The sequence below is a fragment of the Megalobrama amblycephala genome, linkage group LG2 (assembly GCF_018812025.1).
Source record: "Megalobrama amblycephala isolate DHTTF-2021 linkage group LG2, ASM1881202v1, whole genome shotgun sequence".
Taxonomy (NCBI): domain Eukaryota; kingdom Metazoa; phylum Chordata; class Actinopteri; order Cypriniformes; family Xenocyprididae; genus Megalobrama; species Megalobrama amblycephala.
The window spans coordinates 51,510,605-51,530,266 of NC_063045.1; the positions used below are offsets into that span (position 1 = coordinate 51,510,605).

The 19,662-nt window shown below is 39.3% G+C and overlaps 1 protein-coding gene across 1 annotated transcript in view; it reads right to left on the minus strand.

Moving 5' to 3' along the window:
* Positions 1-19,662, minus strand: part of robo3 (roundabout, axon guidance receptor, homolog 3 (Drosophila)) — a 167,468-nt gene that overhangs the window by 68,289 nt on the left and 79,517 nt on the right. Inside the window, exon 2 of the mRNA XM_048180757.1 lies at positions 1,855-2,181. Coding sequence (XP_048036714.1) covers positions 1,855-2,181 — 327 coding nt within the window. The remainder of the gene's footprint in view (positions 1-1,854; positions 2,182-19,662) is intronic.

Consider the following 19,662-nt stretch of genomic DNA (forward strand, 5'->3'; position numbering starts at 1 on the left):
GACAAACATATCATAACTAATGATGTAGGCCACCAGGATGATGGGGGCAAGGATAAAGGACAAGGCACATAGCTGTCGAGGATGTGCGGTTTAGGAATCTAGACCTAGAATCAACTCCTGTGGGGTTCTAGAACTATTTGTGTACCAGAATTCTTTCCACTGCGCACATTCAGTCTACAGTTAATGATAATGACAGTCTCGTTTGAGGCACATAGACTGCAAACGTTTCTGCTCAATGTGAGAAGAACTCATCCAAAAACCTTTCATTTGTAAGGGTAAACTTGGGATTTTCAGATGTTTGATTATGCGTTTAGCTTGTTTTTGGTTCACTGAAGTAAAAGTAGATAGTGCTGTAAAAAGAGTTACAAAGTCATACAAATTCCAAGCATAAAATTTATAGTCTGACTCTCTATCGTATTCAGAACGTAAACCGCCAACTTCGGAAAACTAATTTTCTCAGCAACAATAAAAAAATGTTTTATTCAAGAGACCATCTGTTCCACAACCCTCATGGATCATGAACTTACAATGAACTCAGAGTTTTGAAACCACAAGGTGTCTGTTAGGAGCCGGATCTGAATCTGAAATGTAGGTTAATGGCTTTGGTAATATCATCAAGCAGTCAGTCCTATAACTGAATGGAGTTATTGTTCAAATCCAATCTGAAAAATCAAATTTTTTTTTTGATATGGAAATATGAGAGAAATATAACTTTCATTGCTTGTAACCTCCCCTGATAAGAAAGAAGAAATAAAAATTTAACTGAAAAGAAATCCAATCTGAAAATGCTCATTGAGAATGAGAATAAATATCATACAGTAAATAACTGTTATTTGAAGCTTTGGAGAGCTGCAGCTTCAATTAATCCTGTAAACATCAAAAGTAATATGGTTTCTTTGCTTTCCCTTTTAAATAAAGATATTGCAGCAGGCATGATAAATCACGTTGGAGCTCAACATTGAAGGTTCAGATCCTAATTAGACAGCTGAGTGTGACTGAATTGCAAATGCTTCGCGTTTTAAAGCACTTTGCAATAAGAATGCACGAAAGAGGAATTTCATAGACAGGATTTATTAGTAGCTGGAAACCGAATCTGCATTCTGACTTTGAATTGTGTGAGAATAGTGCAATTCTTTCCAAGCAGTGCCAGAACATGGGGACTATTATGTCTCGCTGATATCTCAGAGCAGATGGTGAAATACTCGAGCAGGTGAAGGATCTGTCCTTCGACGACGCCATTTAAGTTCTGCAGGCCACCTAGAAACGATTCTGTATAACAAATCACAGAGCAATCGCTCTAAGATCGCATGACAAAAACATAACGTTGAGGAAGCATAATGAAATTGGCGATAATCTAATGACCGAAATCAAATAGTGCCATCAGCATTTAATTAGTGTGTATTGGATATGGCGAGCCCTGCTGTTAAAACCTGGAGCCACTCCATGAGAAACACTGAGATGCTGGTGGATTTTTTTAAGCTAACATCTGTCACCTGGAAGCAGCCAGCATTGCGCTCCTCTCTTGGCTATTTCTGGGGTTGAATTTATCTCGAATACCAGCTACCATCCATCTACATTAATACCACAAATCAGATTACCTCCTCTAAAACTAACAATGACCTCAGTGCTTTACTCCATCCAGGGACGATGGTTATGGGCCGCCGCAGCCAGTGGAAGACTAAACAAGATAGAGTGGAGATGGAGGAGAAGGGAAAAAGATGAGGAGAGCAGGACAAAATGGGAAAGCTTTATAGAAGGGGGAAAAAATGAGATGAGCACTGCGGAAATTTGCAGAAGGAGAGATTGAGGAAGAGGGCACGAGGCAAGGATCAGAGTACAAATGAGCAGACTTACTTGCGACCTCCAAAGAGGCATTACGGCTGACGGCTTCGCCCAAGTAATTCCTCGCTACGCACACGTACACCCCTTCGTCGGGCTTGCTGCGCCTTCCGTGAACGATTCGGAGGAAGAAGAGGGAGCCGCTGGGGAGGAGCATACGGTGGGACCGCGGATCCTCCCGGTCTGTTTCGACTCGCTCGCCGTCTTTGTACCACTCCACCATGGGGGTCGGCCGACCTTCTGCCTTACAGTTCAAAGTGGCGGGCTCACCCTTGGAAACGATGAGGTCTGAGGGGTGTTCGACAATCCGTGGCGCAGCATCCTCCAGCCTGGGCCGAGATCCTATAAGAGAGAATCGGTGGTCACTATTTGCATTACATGCAATTGAGAGGATCTGGTATAAAACAACAACAATAACACTAACAGTGTCTTAACCAGTGACCCAATGCAACAGGCAATACGCAGTTGTGAACCTTTGACAGCAATTGACTGATTCTTGATTCACTGCTTTTAAATTTGACAGTTTTTGCTAAATCAAAACATTTCAATGTAATTCAATAAACAATTTGATTCAATTTGAATAAAAAAAAAATTGATATTTATTTATATGATTCTTTATATACTTCCCCTAATGTATCTTAGACAAGAAAAATAAGAAAAAAATATGAAAATTTTGGCTGATACGATAACCGTTGATTCTTTATATTTGAAAGCCGGCAACCGATAGATTTCCCGATAAATCTAAATCCACATTTTTATATAATTTTTGAGAGCCTGATTACAAAAACAAAAGTCTCATCATTTAAAGCCACGTCCCAAGCACACAATAATTTTATGTAGCCTATATGACAAACTTACGCTGTACATGTTGCACTTAACTGTATTTTCCTTTTTGAAGTGATTACAATCATATTTCAAGCAATTCGAAACCATCATGGTGAACAGCGCACATCTGAAGTGTCTCAGCGGAAGGAAATAATCCATTATTTATCGGCTTTAATATATCGGCCAAATTTTCTTATCAGGCCGATAACGATAACATTAAAAATGAACATATATCGGCCAATACCAGCATAGTGGCTGATATATCAATCGTAAGTTTTGTGATTGTGATGTCAGGCAAAATTGAGTGTACTTGTCGCCAAAAACTTCACACAAGATTAGGAAACATTGTAAAAATCTAAATAAATAAAGTATAAATTTGATGACTACTTTTTGCAAAACAATCAAACAAACAAAAAAAAACCCCATAAATTTAAGCAAAGAGTAAAAATTCTCACTTCACACCAACAGCTCTTAATTCCAGTTGGAGGTTAGCCAAGATAACACAATCTCAGATCCAGCACCTGCTATACCAATGGCACCTTTACAAGTTGATTATTCATGTCACTGTTGACAAGGATGTAAAATACAATTTCCGCCAATACTTAGCTAGGTAAAATTAAGGGGCTATACATATGTATTGCTCATATACATGTTATATCGACTAGCAGTATGAAAATTACATGCTCTAAATTCAACAGCTATCAAAGAAAACAGAAATGCATTTCAATCCCGCAATAGCTGGAATGCCTGGATATGTATATATAATTTGTCTTCTGTTTTAAGGCGCATATGAATTCATGCTGACTGCCAAGGGTTTTTTTGTTTCACACAGTTGTTGGGTGGGGGTAGGGGGGGACCGGTGGTATGGTAATTCAGGTAGGCTTTCAGAAAGCTTTGAAATTGCTTTTCTCTCTCCCAATTTGAATGACAGTATGGTGGTGGGACAATTATGGATGAATAACAACAACACAAACTGATTTCTTAACAAGACCGGGGAATTTCAGCCATCGTGAGATATCTGGGGATGAAAGTGAATCATTGTGCATGGTGATTTTGGAAATAATTACCGATCCCGGCGGCAACAATTATACTGGGGTTTAAAATTTGTGACAGGAGAGCGACTGTGACTTCCAGCAGTCAGAGAGAGGGATGGTGAAAACATCCTTCAGTTGGAAATGAATAATGTGTGATAGCTGTAACAAAAAGCTACAGACATCCCCCTGGGAAAACGTCCATCATCACCCCAAAATCCACATAAAAGTTACACAGGATTATGTGGAAAAATGCGCTAATGCATTTTGCCTACATAGAGATACTCTAATCTAACATTCCTCTGTTTATACTAGCAACATGGCATTACAAATAGTGCTTTTAAGGATTAATTCTTACCATTCAGATCTGCAAGGCTTTACTTTGCTTTATTACTTCATATTCAGTCAACTGGATAAACACCCCTGGGCCAGAGACTAATGCAACTTAAAACAAACCCACTTCCCAACCACTTTACCCGGGCCATGAATAACATGACACAATGACCTTACAGTAGTAGTACATTGGGCCCCGTCCACGAGAGACGGCAAAGGCCAACCGCAAGCTTTGTGTTCACCTCCAAATCCCCAGGACCGTTGCCCTTCTACTCTCTGAAAACAAAAAGCCCTGTGGCCCCGCTGGGTTAAGGGAGCGGAGACCGCCAGGGTTTGGCTAATAGCTTTTAGCGGACACTTATGGACTGCCGAACAGACTGCGGTTGGCAGGGGGTGGAGGAGAAACAGTGGGGTAAGAATCCAAGAACAGACTTATAAATAAAACAGGCCAAACACTCTCAACCTGCCACGGAGGAGATGTAAGGCAGGGAAAGAGATGGAAAGTAAAGACTGAGCTAAACGGCTACTAACACAGCAGCTACCTCACCTAAATGTGACCTCAGGAAGACCAGGGGGACATGGGACAGGTTAACAGTCTGACTGAATATACATACAGAAGTGGAAAACAACATCTGGTATGTTGACCAATCTCTCACCCTGAGTCTTCAGAGTTCCCGTTATGAGGTGCTAGAACTGCTACTTGTAAAAAACAAGACCTACAATGGACGTTTGGGGGATTTTGACAACCCTAAGGCTTTAAAAAGGAAATCTGTGGTCTCACACCCTGTCAGAGAAATCAACCCTTGGGGAAACAGTGCACTTTAATGCCTTCTGAGGCAGATAACACATCTCCAAGAGCATCTTTTATGTAACAACACTTGGAAATGAACATTAAAATGTCTCTGGTACAGACAAGGTAGGAAAGAAGTGCTCAAATAAGGAAGTGAATAAGGCAGAACAAAGGTGATTTAATTTTAATAACCTCGCCACAAATGGCTGCTTCGCTCCACTGTGAATTGTGGGAAGTGCTTGATTTCTGGTCGCAGAGTGAAATAAAACTGAGACAATCTTGCCAGCATTAATTATTAATGGTGCTCGCCAAGGCAAGTCACTCCTTTTGAAGTCACATACTGTACGTTTGTACTACAGACATGATACTTCATGCGGCTTGTGAAAGATTACATTTCTAAGTGATGAGTACACTTACGACTTTCACATAGCATATGAGAATATGCCACCCCAAAATAACAAAGTTACATTGGAGGAGGTACCGGAGTCATATGCAGGGGCCAGAATCTCACAGAAATGTAGTAGTAAACTTTTATCTTAAAGGATTAGTTCACTTCACAATTAACATTTTCTGATAATTTACTCACCCCCATGTCATCCAAGACATTTATGTCTTTCTTTCTTCAGTTGAAAAGAAATTGTAAGAAAAACATTCCAGGATTTCTCCATATAGTGGACTTCACCGGGGTACAAAGGGTTGAAGGTCCAAACTGCAGTTTCAATGCAGCTTCAAATGGCTCAACACGATCCCAGCCGAGGAATAAGGGTCTCATCTAGTGAAACGATTGGTCATTTAAAAAAAAAAAAAAAAAAAAAAAAAACTGTATAACCACAAATTAACCACAAATTTTAACCACAAATGCTCATCTTGCATTAGCTCTGTGATGCGCCACGAATTACGTAATCACGTTGGAAAGGTCACGCATGACGTAGGCAGAAGTACCACGGTAGGGACGTTCGCTTCGTAGACACTGGATCGATACTTCCGCCTACGTCACGCGTCACCTTTCCAACGTGATTACGCAATGCGTGGCACGTCGCAGAGCTAGTGAAAGACAAGCATTTGTAGTTAAAAAGTATATATACATTTTGGACCTTCAACCCATTGAACCCTGTTGAAGTCCACTATATGGAGAAAAATCCTGGAATGTTTTCCTCAAAAACCTTAATTTCATTTTGACTGAAGAAAGAAAGACATGAACATCTTGGATGACATGGGGGTGAGTAAATTAGGAAATTTTAATTCTGAAGTGAACTAATCCTTTAAAATTGAAAGGGAGCCAATTCTTAATTTCTGAATTTTGCACAATCCTACTGAGAGCACCTTAGCAACATCCTAGCAGCCACCCAAAACAACCTAGCCTAACAATTCTAGGCTAATTCTTTGCTTCTGCCCAGCTGTTAAGGATTAAATGCTGTAAGTGCAGCTGAAATTAGAGCATGTCCTATTTGGAAGAACCTATACAAGTGGCAATCTCACTGTGTGACACACTAGTAATGGTTCCAGCAGTTAGATTGATTCGGGCATAAAGGGAGGTGCTGCAACTACAACTCATCTGCTCTTAAAGGTATCGAGCCCTTGTACTGTAATAGGGGTTTGACCTTGTTATGTGAAGGAAGAGGGGGCGAGATGAGCCAGCTCTGGGAGGAAATACATGCATCTGGCAATCCTTCTGATCAATCCCAGGGGGCTTTTAGTGCTAAGAATATTTATCTCCAGTGTTGGGGGAAGGAAATAAGATCTCTAAACACTGCCCAGCTAAACAAAGATAGATAATGCAAACCATGCTGCACTAACAAGACATGCTCAGGGAAATTTTCAATATCTGATTCAGAACAGCAAGTGCAGTGACATATGCAAATATTCAAAAGTCTTCCAAGAGAAGGTGTCAATGCCAAAGGATTTCCATGACAACTGTGCAAGGAAAGGTCAGATGTCGATCTAATAATTGTCTCCTTCCCTTGAAGTATGTGTGAAAACCTGGAGGTCACAAAAAGGAAACATGAATTAAGTAGTTCTAAAGAAGTGAAAATTAAAATGCAGAAAATGACCTGTGCGGGGCGAAATTAGTATAAAATCTTATACAAAAGTGTTTGATTTTGTTCCTTAGATGAATAAGACAAGATCCACTTTGATATCTAAAACAATTTTGCAACATGTCAAATTGTGGTATCGCATAAAAGCACAAAGCTTTGATACTCAAACCACAAAGTTTAACAGCAAAGACAAAAATGACCAACTTTTCTTTCTCCCAACCCTCATCTGCAATTCTTTTGTGGCTTCCCGCCCCCTTTAAATAGTTGATTATTTAACAACCTCACCCCTCCTTCTTCACTGGAATCTGGGAATTGATTTGCAAATGTGCATTCATTACCCTAAGTTAAATTAAGAAAGGGGGGTGTTCTTTCCTTCACTCTTTCTTAACTGATCTGTTTTTTTGCATTTACAAACAACAAAGGGTCTCTTGAGAAAGAGCACAAACCCAGGGTCATAAAGCTGCGCTCTTTACTCCCATGGCTTCTGACGGTGAGACGACAAAGTGAAGCTGGTCACATGCAAAAAGGAAATCAAATTACACAGGAGGGCTGCTGTTTTCCTCTGGGATGAGTGTGCTTCTGCCTGAATCAACCCTGCGAGGTTGGGACCGGGATGGATTAAGTGAAGTGGCAAGCACAGAAATTCCATGACAGCTTCAACAGAGCAACTTGACACCTTTAGGGGTTGTGGCAAGAGCTGCTTATGTGTTTCCTGCTTAGGAAACAGCAAAAGATGTTGTGTTTACTGCAGGGGATGAGGCGGGTTTCATATTCCAACAGCAAGAGACAGCATCGAGTCATGGAGCCTTAGCATAATAAAATCTATGTACCATTGTGGGTTCAGAGGCTGTGTGTCCATTACATGAGCTTTGATGTTGTTCAAAGACAAGAAATACTCCCTTTTTTGCAGCCTGCATACTTGCATAGAATAAATTTATCAAGTCTTTTGCCTAAAAATAATAAATCGAAAGGAGATACAATAAATAATAATACAATAAATACTACTAATAATATGGCAGCGGCTATTTAGCAACTAGATTCAATTACACTGAGTGAAAATAGCATATGTTCTTAGCGATAGATGCTATAGTAGTAGTAAATAGTAGTTAGATCCCATTTATACTTATAAATAGTGGCAGATTTGCACCTCAGTGTTGTTGTACATTACACTGTATGCAATAATGGCAAACAGTGTAAATTATTATATTTATTAAAATTATTAAATGGATGCTGCCTTATTGGGACAATAAAGCCCCCCATACACCTAACCCTAAAAACTTTTTAATTAAACACACGTTAGACACTTTCCTATTTTTATTTGTTTATTTGTTTGTATATTATATTTATATTCATTTTATTCATTTATATGCCTTTTCGATCTGATATGTAATGGGAAAAGGGAGTAGACCGAGTTCGGCATAAGGTGGATTAGAACATGGGTCAATTTGCGTCAAAACTTTTTGCCACGCATCTTACCACTACACTATTGCTACTGTTGAAATTGCAGCATCTTCCGTAATTTTTTCTATCCCAACCATACGTCAGTGGGCGGAGTTAGTGTAAATAGCCTCTGCCAACAAAACGGGCTATATGCACTTAGTGTAAATAGACACTCCATAATAATAATTGTGCAAAACTGGAAAAAAAAAAAAAAAAAGTAGTGACCAGTCAAAAAAACTTAAACAGAATATAATTAATAATAATCGCCAAAATAAAATTAATAGAATAAACATCTATCCTAATATATAATATATTTTGTGGTTGTTCAATTAATATGAAATCATAAAATTGCATGTATAGTAAAGATTAAGAAAATCCATTGTCTAAAATAGTTTTAGATTAAGTATAGCATGTCAACTACCATCTTATTTTATTTTTGTGAGATAAAATGCATTCCGACTTTAAGGAGAACTGGACAAAACACTTTGTGATATATAAACGAATCCTAAATGCTTAATCTTTAGAGAGGAGCAAATGGGACTTCCTGACACATCAGATTTTATCTTAAAGCTAAGGCTCATCTGGCCTCTCCATTGCTTTAAGAACCTTCTCACTTCACAAAATAAACAGTACTTCAAATGAACCTTCTGCTGGGCAGTAGCAACGTCCAGCAGAAGGTATTGATCCCTCAGTGGATTCCCATGAGTAGACTTGCCGGAAAAGAGGAGGGGAATAAATACGATTCTTTCAGCGGTTCGACCTGTTAGTGAGAATCTCTTTAAGTGCTGACCCTAAACCCTGCAATCTCAAACAACACTGAGCTCTGAGCAGCCTCAGGTGATCAAGCCATGAAGCGTAAAATACAACCTCTTGGTCACCCTGGACTTGCCAAACTAGTTCATTCCTTTAGTGTGAGGGCATTTCCAGAACAGGCTGTGAGGAATCTAAAGACTGTAGTACCCTTTGCTTTTCTCTGGGAATAGCTGTCTTTTTATGCAGTCACATATTCAGATATGTATCAGTAGTCTGAGACACTTTTGCCTGGTTCATTCAGATTCTACAAACCCTCTATGAAGGCAGTACAATAATACCACAGTCTGTTTTCCCTGACCTCCGGTAATTTCAACTCTCCTGGCCAAAGAAAAACACATCTGGAATACATGTCAATGGCATATCGCATATCTCAAGGGGGGCATCGACTTCAGCCATAGAGGAAGAAGTAGGGAATAAAAGATAAATTGTGCATGGTGGCGACAGCGGAGCTCCGTCCCAGCTGCTCTGTGTTGTCTGGACCTCTTCAGTGCCCCGCTAATGGAAGTGGCCCGTTTGGGGCGAACAGCATACCAAGACTGGTTGAGATACCATCAGCTTCCTGGTCCTCCTAGCGGTGCACCACGTTCCGCTGGATTAATCCCACCTCGCACTTTCCGCTTGACCCCAACATCCCTAGGTGAGGCCCACACAGAACCACAAATTTAGCAGGAAGTGAAGTTTCAGGGTGAGGAATCCGACTGTAAAGCAGATCTAGATGTTTTGACAAACCTGATCTTTTTTCTGCTATTCACACCAGTCGCTTTTAAGCACAAGCGAAGTTCCCTCAGAAGACCGCCTCGTCTCCTGATCCCTTAAGACTGCCATTTTTCAGCTTCAGGTCAAATTCCAGTGAAAAGGTAAAACAAAGTGTAAGCGGGCTTTGAAGTCACTTTCTTCTCATCAAAAATTATACAGCCTCTTTAAAATTCTTTCAGTCTTCAATGGCCGGTGCCTTCAATCGAGAGCCGACCTGACTATTCATGAACTGGATCTTTGAAAGTCAAACAGACAGAGATGAAAAGGACTAGGGCGTAGTCGGCACTGCACGGACAGGCTTCATGTTAAATACATGCTCAGGGAAAGCGTGCATTGAACGGGACGATGATTATGCCTATATTCAACATTTGTCTACTCTCAGCACAGCGGGAACTCTGCATATCTCCCCCTGAGGTCCAGGAGATAACATATCACATTCAGGATGTGTTCTTGTTGCTCTGATGGCTGATGATTGCAGGAGGAAATGACCAAAATGAGGGGTAGGAAAACCCCTAGGCTTCCCTTAGCACTGGACTTAACCTGTGAATGTTTCTGAAGATCTGCAACATATGGCACTGTACTGGTGAAATACACAGCTGAATAGCTTTCAATTAGTGATTCACACATTTAACAGGTTTAACATTTAAGTCAAGTGGTGCTTGCAGAGATGGTGGGTGTTTTGCATAAGAATGACTCACTGGGTTGGTCATAAACATGAGCGGTCCTGGCATGGCTAGATTGAAGACTGACATGTAGGGAGGGAAGAATTTTCTACTTGAGAAAGGCACATGAGATAAAAGACTGCATGGACTGCATAATAATGTAGTGCATTCAAATGCTGACAATGTGAATGCATAGCTTTAGCAGCAAAATTAATAAGACTAATTTCCATTTTTTAGACTGAAAACAGAATATAGTATTACAACAAAGTACCATTAAAGCTATAATACACTGCTAAGGAGTGCAATGACTGTTCAAGCATGAAGGTCTGAAACAGTGCAAAATGTACATATATTTATATAAAATACATCAAATGTTTGATATGAGATAAAAGAGAATTCCCTCTGGGAGCATTTTTGCCCTATTTTGGGTAACTGGGGCATTTCTGTCACTTTTGTTGGCAGTTTTGCCCAGAGCACTGGTTCATTTCTCACTGTGGTCTGAGAGTTAGAGACTGAATATACAAAATTTTATGGTTGATTTGCAATTCTTAGTCTCTCTATTGCACAAATCATTATGAGAAAACTGCTAACAAATTTCAATGGGCAACAAGACTGTAAAGAGCTGTCAGAGCTGTTCCTTTTAAAATAATTTGATAAATTCATGACATACATCACTATTCTATAAAACCTATTTAGATTGAATTCATTTTTAGAATTTGAATTTATTTTATTTAAATAAAACATATTATTTTATGTGTTGTTATCTTAAACCACCAAAATGTCAGGTGGTGCAACTGTACGAACAAATGAACAGACAAGAAAACTATTTAAAATAGTGTCTTAATAATAAAACAATTAAAAACTATGGCATAATTTTAGGTTTGAAACCTTTCATATAAACAAATGTTATAAATATCAGTATTTGTAAAGCTGTTGAGATAATTGAAAAACTTTTGTCCAGCAATTGGAATGTCAGGGTGGCACAACATGGCTCTGTTATTATGAATTTACAATGTAATAACCGTAAACATGATAATGCATCATCCAGAGGACCCCAGCTGATCCTTGTGGAAGAGTGAAAAGGATTGCAGATCTCTCTCAAATACTGGTAAAAACTGCTAATTTCAAGTATGGGTAGGTTGGTACACTTTCCATGTCAGGTGGTACAACTACAGTATATACATACAGCTATTTGGTTGTACCGCCTGACATAAAAAGTCACAAAAAATGAATTTAAACACTTTAAATAAAAACAAACTGCAAATAACTTTGTACTTTCATGTTGGTCCAACAAAACTAACCAGCAAAAAGCATAAATCATCATATTTTAAGCAGGAAAGGCAGCAGATTCCTGTTGTAATTGAAACTATTTAGCATATAATAGAGCTGATAATATCAAAGTCTTGTCACACGTCTATGGAGACAACGACAAGGGCCTGTTAACACTTCAATCGCTCCGTCAAAGACAAAGACAAAGTATACTTACACCATGGAAAAACATTCACAACATTCTTTGCATTGCACTCAAGGACCAATTCCAGCTCTGCCAAGCTGCGATTTTGATCTACACGGCCATTAAACGACAACCGCGCACGTAATGTCCATGTCTAATAGCCCTCTGAACCCGGCAACTGTTATTTACTGAAACAACACAAGGATCATGACCGATGAGGATAACGGGGAGTCGAAGCCAAACAGGAGCACAGGAAAGAAGTTGAACAGCATGAAAATTGTGTAAACAGAGGCACCAAGAGGGGAAAGAACGAGAAAGAAGTGTGTGTTAATGAAGGTAATCTAATAGCAGTGCCCATGCAGATAGAGACTGAGTCATTAAATTGGAGCCCTGATGAGAGAGCACACACGGCCCCGGGCCCTTTTGTTTACAGTGTGCCCAACACACACATATATACACTATTAGCTAGGTCTGTTTGCATCAACTAGCCTAGTAAACAGAGCGAATATAACACAAACCAGAGGTCTCTGTTTCTCCAAGGACAACACAGTTGCACCATGTAAACACTCAAAGCACAAGCCAGCTGTTTAGGAGTTGGAGTGAGTTGTTGCTTGGTGTGAAAGTGTGGTAATAGGCTCAGCAGGCCCTGATAATGAGCAGTCATACTGTGTTGTTTGTCAGAAGGCGTGGATCAAGAAGAATATCTTAATTTTTTGCACAAAAGTGATCCGATAATCAAATGAGTGGGTGAGAATTCATGCCGTGGGAATTGTGCGCCAGGCCTGGATACTAAGATTCCTTCATCTGGCTATGTAAGTGGTATGTTGCCTTGGCACGCAGGTGGCCCCTGCAGTGCCCCACGGCTGCCCACAGCTTCTTTACACACACTCTCACACAGATAAACCACAGAACCCACTTGAAACCATCCAAAGTCCTCAACAAGCTTATCCTAATGGGTATATTTACATGTTTAAAGAGTGAGGAACGATGAGTATTCAGGGAATAAAGTTAAAAGCAAGCAGCAAATGCAAGTAAATATTGGCTTTGGCAAGTAAATAAAAGTTAATATAAAAGTTAAACTAGTGCATTTTTTAACAACTATCTATCTATCCATCCATCCATCCATCCCGAAATTAACAAGTTAAAGGGTTAGTTCACTCAAAAATGAAAATTATGTGTCCAAAAATAATAAAAACTACGACTTTATTCAGCATTGTCTTCTCTTCCGGAATCCTTTCTATTGAATTGATTCCATTGAATCCTTTCATCTGTCGGCGTTGGTAATGCACTTTTACGTCGCCGTGGTTGTTTTTGGCGATTAGGACATCCGCGACATGCACACTTACGCACCATTTAAAAAAATATAGCAATACCAAAATACAAACAATGTAGAATAGCTTGAATACAGCGTGCGTCTCCCTCAGACTGTAAACGAAGCTTCTTCTTCTTGTTTTACGGTGGTTGGCATCCAGCGTTTTGGTGCATTACCGCCCCCTTCTTGTAAACGAAGCTCAGGCGCACCAGATAACACGTCAGCAGCGTCTTACATCAGCAGCGTCACTGCGGAGTCGTGAACGCGGATTGACAACAGACCCGGAAGAGAATACAATGCTGAATAAAGTCGTAGTTTTTGTTATTTTTGGACCAAAATGTATTTTCGATGCTTCAAAATGTTGCGGATGTCCTAATCGCCAAAAACAACCACAGCGACGTAAAAGTGCATTACCAACGCCAACAGATGAAAGGATTCAATGGAATCAATTCAATGGAAAGGATTCCGAAAGAGAATACAATGCTGAATAAAGTTGTAGTTTTTGTTATTTTTGGACCAAAATGTATTTTCGATGCTTCAAAAAATTCTAACTAACCCACTGATGTCACATGGACTACTTTAATGATGTTTTTATTACCTTTCTGGACATGGACAGTATACCGTACATACATTTTCAATGGAGGGACAGAAAGCTCTCGGACTAAATCTAAAATATCTTAAACTGTGTTCCGAAGATGAACGGAGGTCTTACGGGTTTGGAACGACAGAGTCATTAATGACAGAATTTTCATTTTTGGGTGAACTAACCCTTTAATGTTGGACGCGGCAGATATGCATTTAACAGAAATTTCATGAGCATATTACTGTGAAATGAAAATGTTGTAAAAATTATGCCACAACAATCTACCTTTGAGAGGCAGAAAAATAAAGCTAAAACATGAGGGTTTTTTTGGGGGGGGATTAGGAAAGCAACAAACAAATGCAGCTAATGTATGTGTGTTTCAAAAGCTTAGCCTACTAAATAAAGTATTTATATATGTACATATATGTATAATGCAGTAAGGGATGGTTTAATAAACAGGCCATCTAGACAAGAAGCCAGGGGCCTCAAATTTAAGCAAGTATTGACCTTTTTGCGTTTTTTTATTTTTTATATGGTTAGATGATGGAAGAAAAAAACAAAAATGCTGGGGAGAAAAAAATGCAACTGTTACAGCCTGACAAGTAATACTCTTGATACTGGAAAAATCCCTGGAACAACCATGAACTTCCTTGTAGTATTGCTGATATACAAGTCCTACTATCGGGTTATTGGATAAGAAAGAGAATCACCGAACCACTGCTCTAGGGCATGTCAATATCGAAGTAGTGAGAAATTTTCTGATTAAAAAGAGAGGCAACTATATTTCTTGATAAGGAAGCTAAATATCAAACCTCAGTCAGGGTCAGTGTGCCAAATTGGAAAAAAAAATATTTCATTAATGATGATATTCCCATCGACAACGAATCTAAATGAATTATGTATTTGCAGATGTCCAGACAATTTCTCTCCTTAAACCTATTGATCCTTTTATGTATGCCACTTTTTTGATCCTTGTTTCCACAACACAGTTTGAGCATCTGAAAACGTTGCAAGCAAGCGGCCACTTCAAGAAAACAATTGCAGATGAGTGTTAAAGGAAGCTGAAAAGTCACTTAGGGAACTAGTAGTAAACTTAGGGAACACTCAGGGAGTTTAGCTTGGCCCTTCTAATTCTTCGTATGGTGCTTCCTATTTTGAACACGGCTTTGAGGGTCACCACAGCCACTGGAACTAATGCGTAGGGCCATTAAACTGTCTTCATCTGCGGCCAGAGACACAAGGTTGGACAGATTGATGCCAAGGCATTGTTTTGTGTCCCTATTCACCCCCACACAGCCACGCCAGCCAGAACCAATGTCTTTAGGGTTCAATTCAAACTTCCTGTCAGCGCTAGACTCATAAAACCAGAGCCGTATGTGCTTCTGGCTTCCTTTCTTGACCAATTAAAAAGCTGCCGTTCGCTCCACAAAGAGGAGGCGATAAAATCGTGCTATTTTAGGAGATGAGCTATGCTCTTGAATTTTAAAAAATATGTGCTTCTAATCAAAGGTGTCACTTTTTAAAGCATATTAAAATGTTTTAATTGAACATTTGTGGTGCAGCCAGTATTAATTCTTAAGTAAGATCTCAGTGGCGACAACAAAAGAGTGCGGGAAATATACTGCCAAGCTGTTTTGTCTCCCGGCAAGAATCCAGTAAAGAGCGTGAATGTGCCGGGACAGAAATCAGACTGAGACATCAGAGCGTGCTCAGTAGGGGATGCGGCATTTATCTTCCTCCTTATTGACAGCCTCTCGACAGCACACTGTTTACACAGAGGAGACAGGGAGTAACTGTGCGAGCGAGCGAGCGTGCGAGAGGGAGACGCAGACTTCTCTGAGTCACACCTCTCATACACACACGCGCAAACATGCCTCTCTTCTGATCTGAGGAGCGACGACAGTCCTGGAGACGCAAGACATCAAAATAAGCTGTCGCATATGAAGGAAAACCCTAAATGACACACTTTATGTGAAAAGTCACAGAGCTTTTGAAATGCTGCCAATCAAATGCTTATACAGTATAGGATGTAACGGCTACAGATCCCTGTATTTGCATTATGCAAATGTGTTAATCACAAATAAAAAAGAAACGTTGTGCTTAAAAGTCATTTTCCACTAAGGTTCATCTGTTTTAAAGGGTGTCATTACCGAATGAGTCAAAGGCCGGCAGTCGTTAAATGCATGTTTGGGGACAATCCGGGAAGAGCCGACAGCTGTTTGTGGCTGTTTAAAATGACTTCAAAAGAAGCCGAGCAAACATACGTCCTACTCGAGCTACAAATGCAACATAGACAAACAACAAATACACAAGAGTCACACTCAGAAGAGATCAGGCACCTATACATGACAAAGTTGAAGAGTAACTCAATGCCTTTCTTTCAAAACCCTTATCAGGTGTGAGAAGGCTAAAGGAGACAGCCAGCGGCCCTCGCCACATACCTGCACTGGATTAAGTCAGAGCCGTGGGAAAAGAACGGGACAACACGTGACACTAAAGTCAACTACACCAAACTAATCCAGACTCACTTTTTGGATGGTTATGAGCCTGTTATAGAGAACGAAAGGGTTTTAGTTTGAGCAGATCTGCTCATGATACAAAAGAAGAGCACAGTATTGACAACACAACTGAGACAGGGCTATAGATCCAGTCAAATAAAAGCTTTGCGTGTCATTTCATCCCTTGTCTGATGGCTGTGCTGCCCTTGATTCAGTGGCAGATTTGGTCGGTGGTTATATTGGAGGACAGATCTCAGAGGCAATGTTTACTGCCCCATAAAACAGAGCTTCTGTTGGCCAGCAATACCTAAGCATGATTCAATTCAAGCTATGCAAGATTGTGACTGCAGGATTTGCAACCAGGGTTCCTGAAGGTTGCCCAGTGGGTCCAAAAGAACACTTATATAATATATACAAAAAATATGCTCTTAACTAATTTCTAACTACTGATCTACCCTTCATCCCTGAGTTTGAACTCTGAATGAGAGGTCCTTGAGATTTGAAAAACCCTAATACAGTGCATTAGTGAAAATGTGTTAATTAAGAGAAGTGTAGTTTTTCAATATTATGCTCTCTCTCTCTCTCTCTCTTTGAATTTAAGTGCTGCTCTGTCCTAAAGTAAGTGCATTTACTGTAAACTGGGTCAACTGGTCTGTTTCGACCATATGCTCAAGTATAATCACTATGTATTAAGGATAAACCTGTAAACCTATCTGTTTACACTAAAAAGTATTGTATATGTAAGTTATATTCGTCTTAAATGACATGAGACCCTGTGTAATTAAATAAAAATGTTTGTATTTACTATTACTTAAGCTGAAGAATATCTCTTCAACCAATACATGTCGACATTTTGAATATTAGAAAAAAATTGCATGCTATAAAACTTCTGCTGCTATCTATAAGTGCTGTCTCTGACTATGTAAAGGATGCGCATCATCACCATACAACCTAAAAAACATCGATATCTCAACAAAATACCACCACAAATAAGACAATATTTACGTTCAGAAACACCAGAGAAGATGTCGACAACTAATTCACAATGTTTTGCGATTATAATCCTCATATAGCCATCTGTCGTGTTGTATTTTCTCCAGCTTACCTTGAGATAAGCAGATGAGGGCAAACGAAACGAGTAGCGCATCTAAAGTCCTGCGAAACTCCATCACCCTCAGATATAAAGTCCACTTCAGTCGCCTTTATCCGGACAAACAGTCAATAAAATCATCCAAAAAGCGCTACAATCCGGTTGAAGTGAGAGAAGACGCGTTTGAACAGGCGGTCACATTGAAGAACTTTACAAACTAGACCCAAAAACACATAAAAACTGTGTAGGTTAATCTGAGCATCACAAATATTCCATATTCTCGTGCGCTTCCTATGTGCTCGCGCTGTGTGCTGCGCTCGAGCGCTGATCTGTACAGATAAAGAGTCAATGTAACGGACAGATAAGATGTGATGCTCACAGTCCGTCCCAGACGCTCTTACTTCCTCCAAGATTCAATTCACGGGCAAAACATATTTCTTTTAGCGCTTTCCCTGTGTGTGGAAAAAGTATCCGTTCTTTAATAGCCCGTTCAGTCAGATTTCCATCTCAGCCGCTGCCCCGCAGTCTTCCCTTCGCTGTGAATGAACGGATTTACTACTCTCGCGTCTACGGGCGACTGTCTCGTGGCTCAAGCCCACCCCCCTGACTACCTTCAGCAGTTACCCACACTGGGGTAACTGCGCTCTTAAAGGGCCAGTAGCTCGATTTCCAAAACCCTGCAGAGATCGCTGTAAATTCAAGCTTGAGGATCTGTGAGATAGTTCATCCAGTAATTAAAGTTGCCATTATTTATTCACCCTCATGTTGTTTCAAACCAGCATGATTTTTTTCTCACGCAGGACATAAGATGTTAGTCAGAACTGACAGCCTCAGTCACCATTTACTTTCACTGTATTGCCATTCCAAACAATGACAGTGACTTGAGACCATTGAGCCTAACATCACCTTCTGTGTTGAGAGTAAATAAATGAAGACAATATACATTTTTGGTTGAACACTTCCTTTAAAATCACCTTGTGTGAGATGCTTTTAGTTGACGACACATTTTCTAACAAACATATTTGTCAAAAAAACAGCTTTTTAAAGGAATAATTCTTTCAAAAATGAGAAATCTGTCATGTCCCTTGTGTCGTTCCATGTTATTTGCATCAAAAGGAGATATTTTGAAGCATGTTTACTCTGGTCCCTTCCATACAATGCACTGTGAACCCAAATAAGTTGGCAAAACTCAAAAAACTTGAGGCAATCAGATTCCCTCAACATATTTAAGTTAAGAAATTCAAAGTTTAATAAAGCTTGAAATATATGAATACACTAATTCATACATTTACTTCAAATTTTCATGTAACCTCAACATGCTAATCTGCTAACATTAACAATAGCATGGTATAGTACTAGCTGAGTGCAGCAATATAAAGCATTTAACATACTACTCAAACCAAGCTGCATTCACCATGATGGTAACTCTACAAAAACCCACATTAACAGAAAATCTTCTAAATTAGCCTAACAAAACATTAATCACTACTAAATCTTCCACTTAACATTAATCTTGCACAAAAACATTATATAACACTTAATTTTAGCATTTACTCTCCCTTTCCAGTGCCATGGACAAAGCATGCTGGGAAATAGAAATCCCAGCCCAGTTTCAGTTAAACTTAAGTTTGTCTAAATTAAAAGAAATAAGTTCATAAAACTAAAAACAATGAAACAGTTCAGTTTACTTAAAAAATATTAGTTCTTTGAACTTGAAGAGATTTTTGAGCTTCAAAACTGACAAAACAAAACCACCATAAAATTATTATAAAAACATTCTACAGTCTCTATTGCAAGTCTCTTAAAATATTAGATATTTCAATAACTAAAATAAAAAAGTTATTCACTGAAAATCACAATGTTACACTGTAAACCCTAAAATGAACAATCTTCACACATCATATTTAAATAAAATATATCCGAAAACGTATGTATATAGAGTCTTATATAGAGTATATAGAGTCTGTATATAGTATTTTTATAATCCCTTTATGGTGCATTTTGGAAAATGGCATCCCTTCACACCCAATTGACTTTCATTGTATGGAAAAGAGTTGCCAGAACATTTTACATAATTGCTGTTTTTTGTTCTACAGAAAAAAGTAAGTCATAACGTGGGGGTGATGGCAAAAAAAAAAAAATCTGGATAAACTATTCCTTTAAGAGCAACTAGTGATATATATATTGATATATAAAGGCCT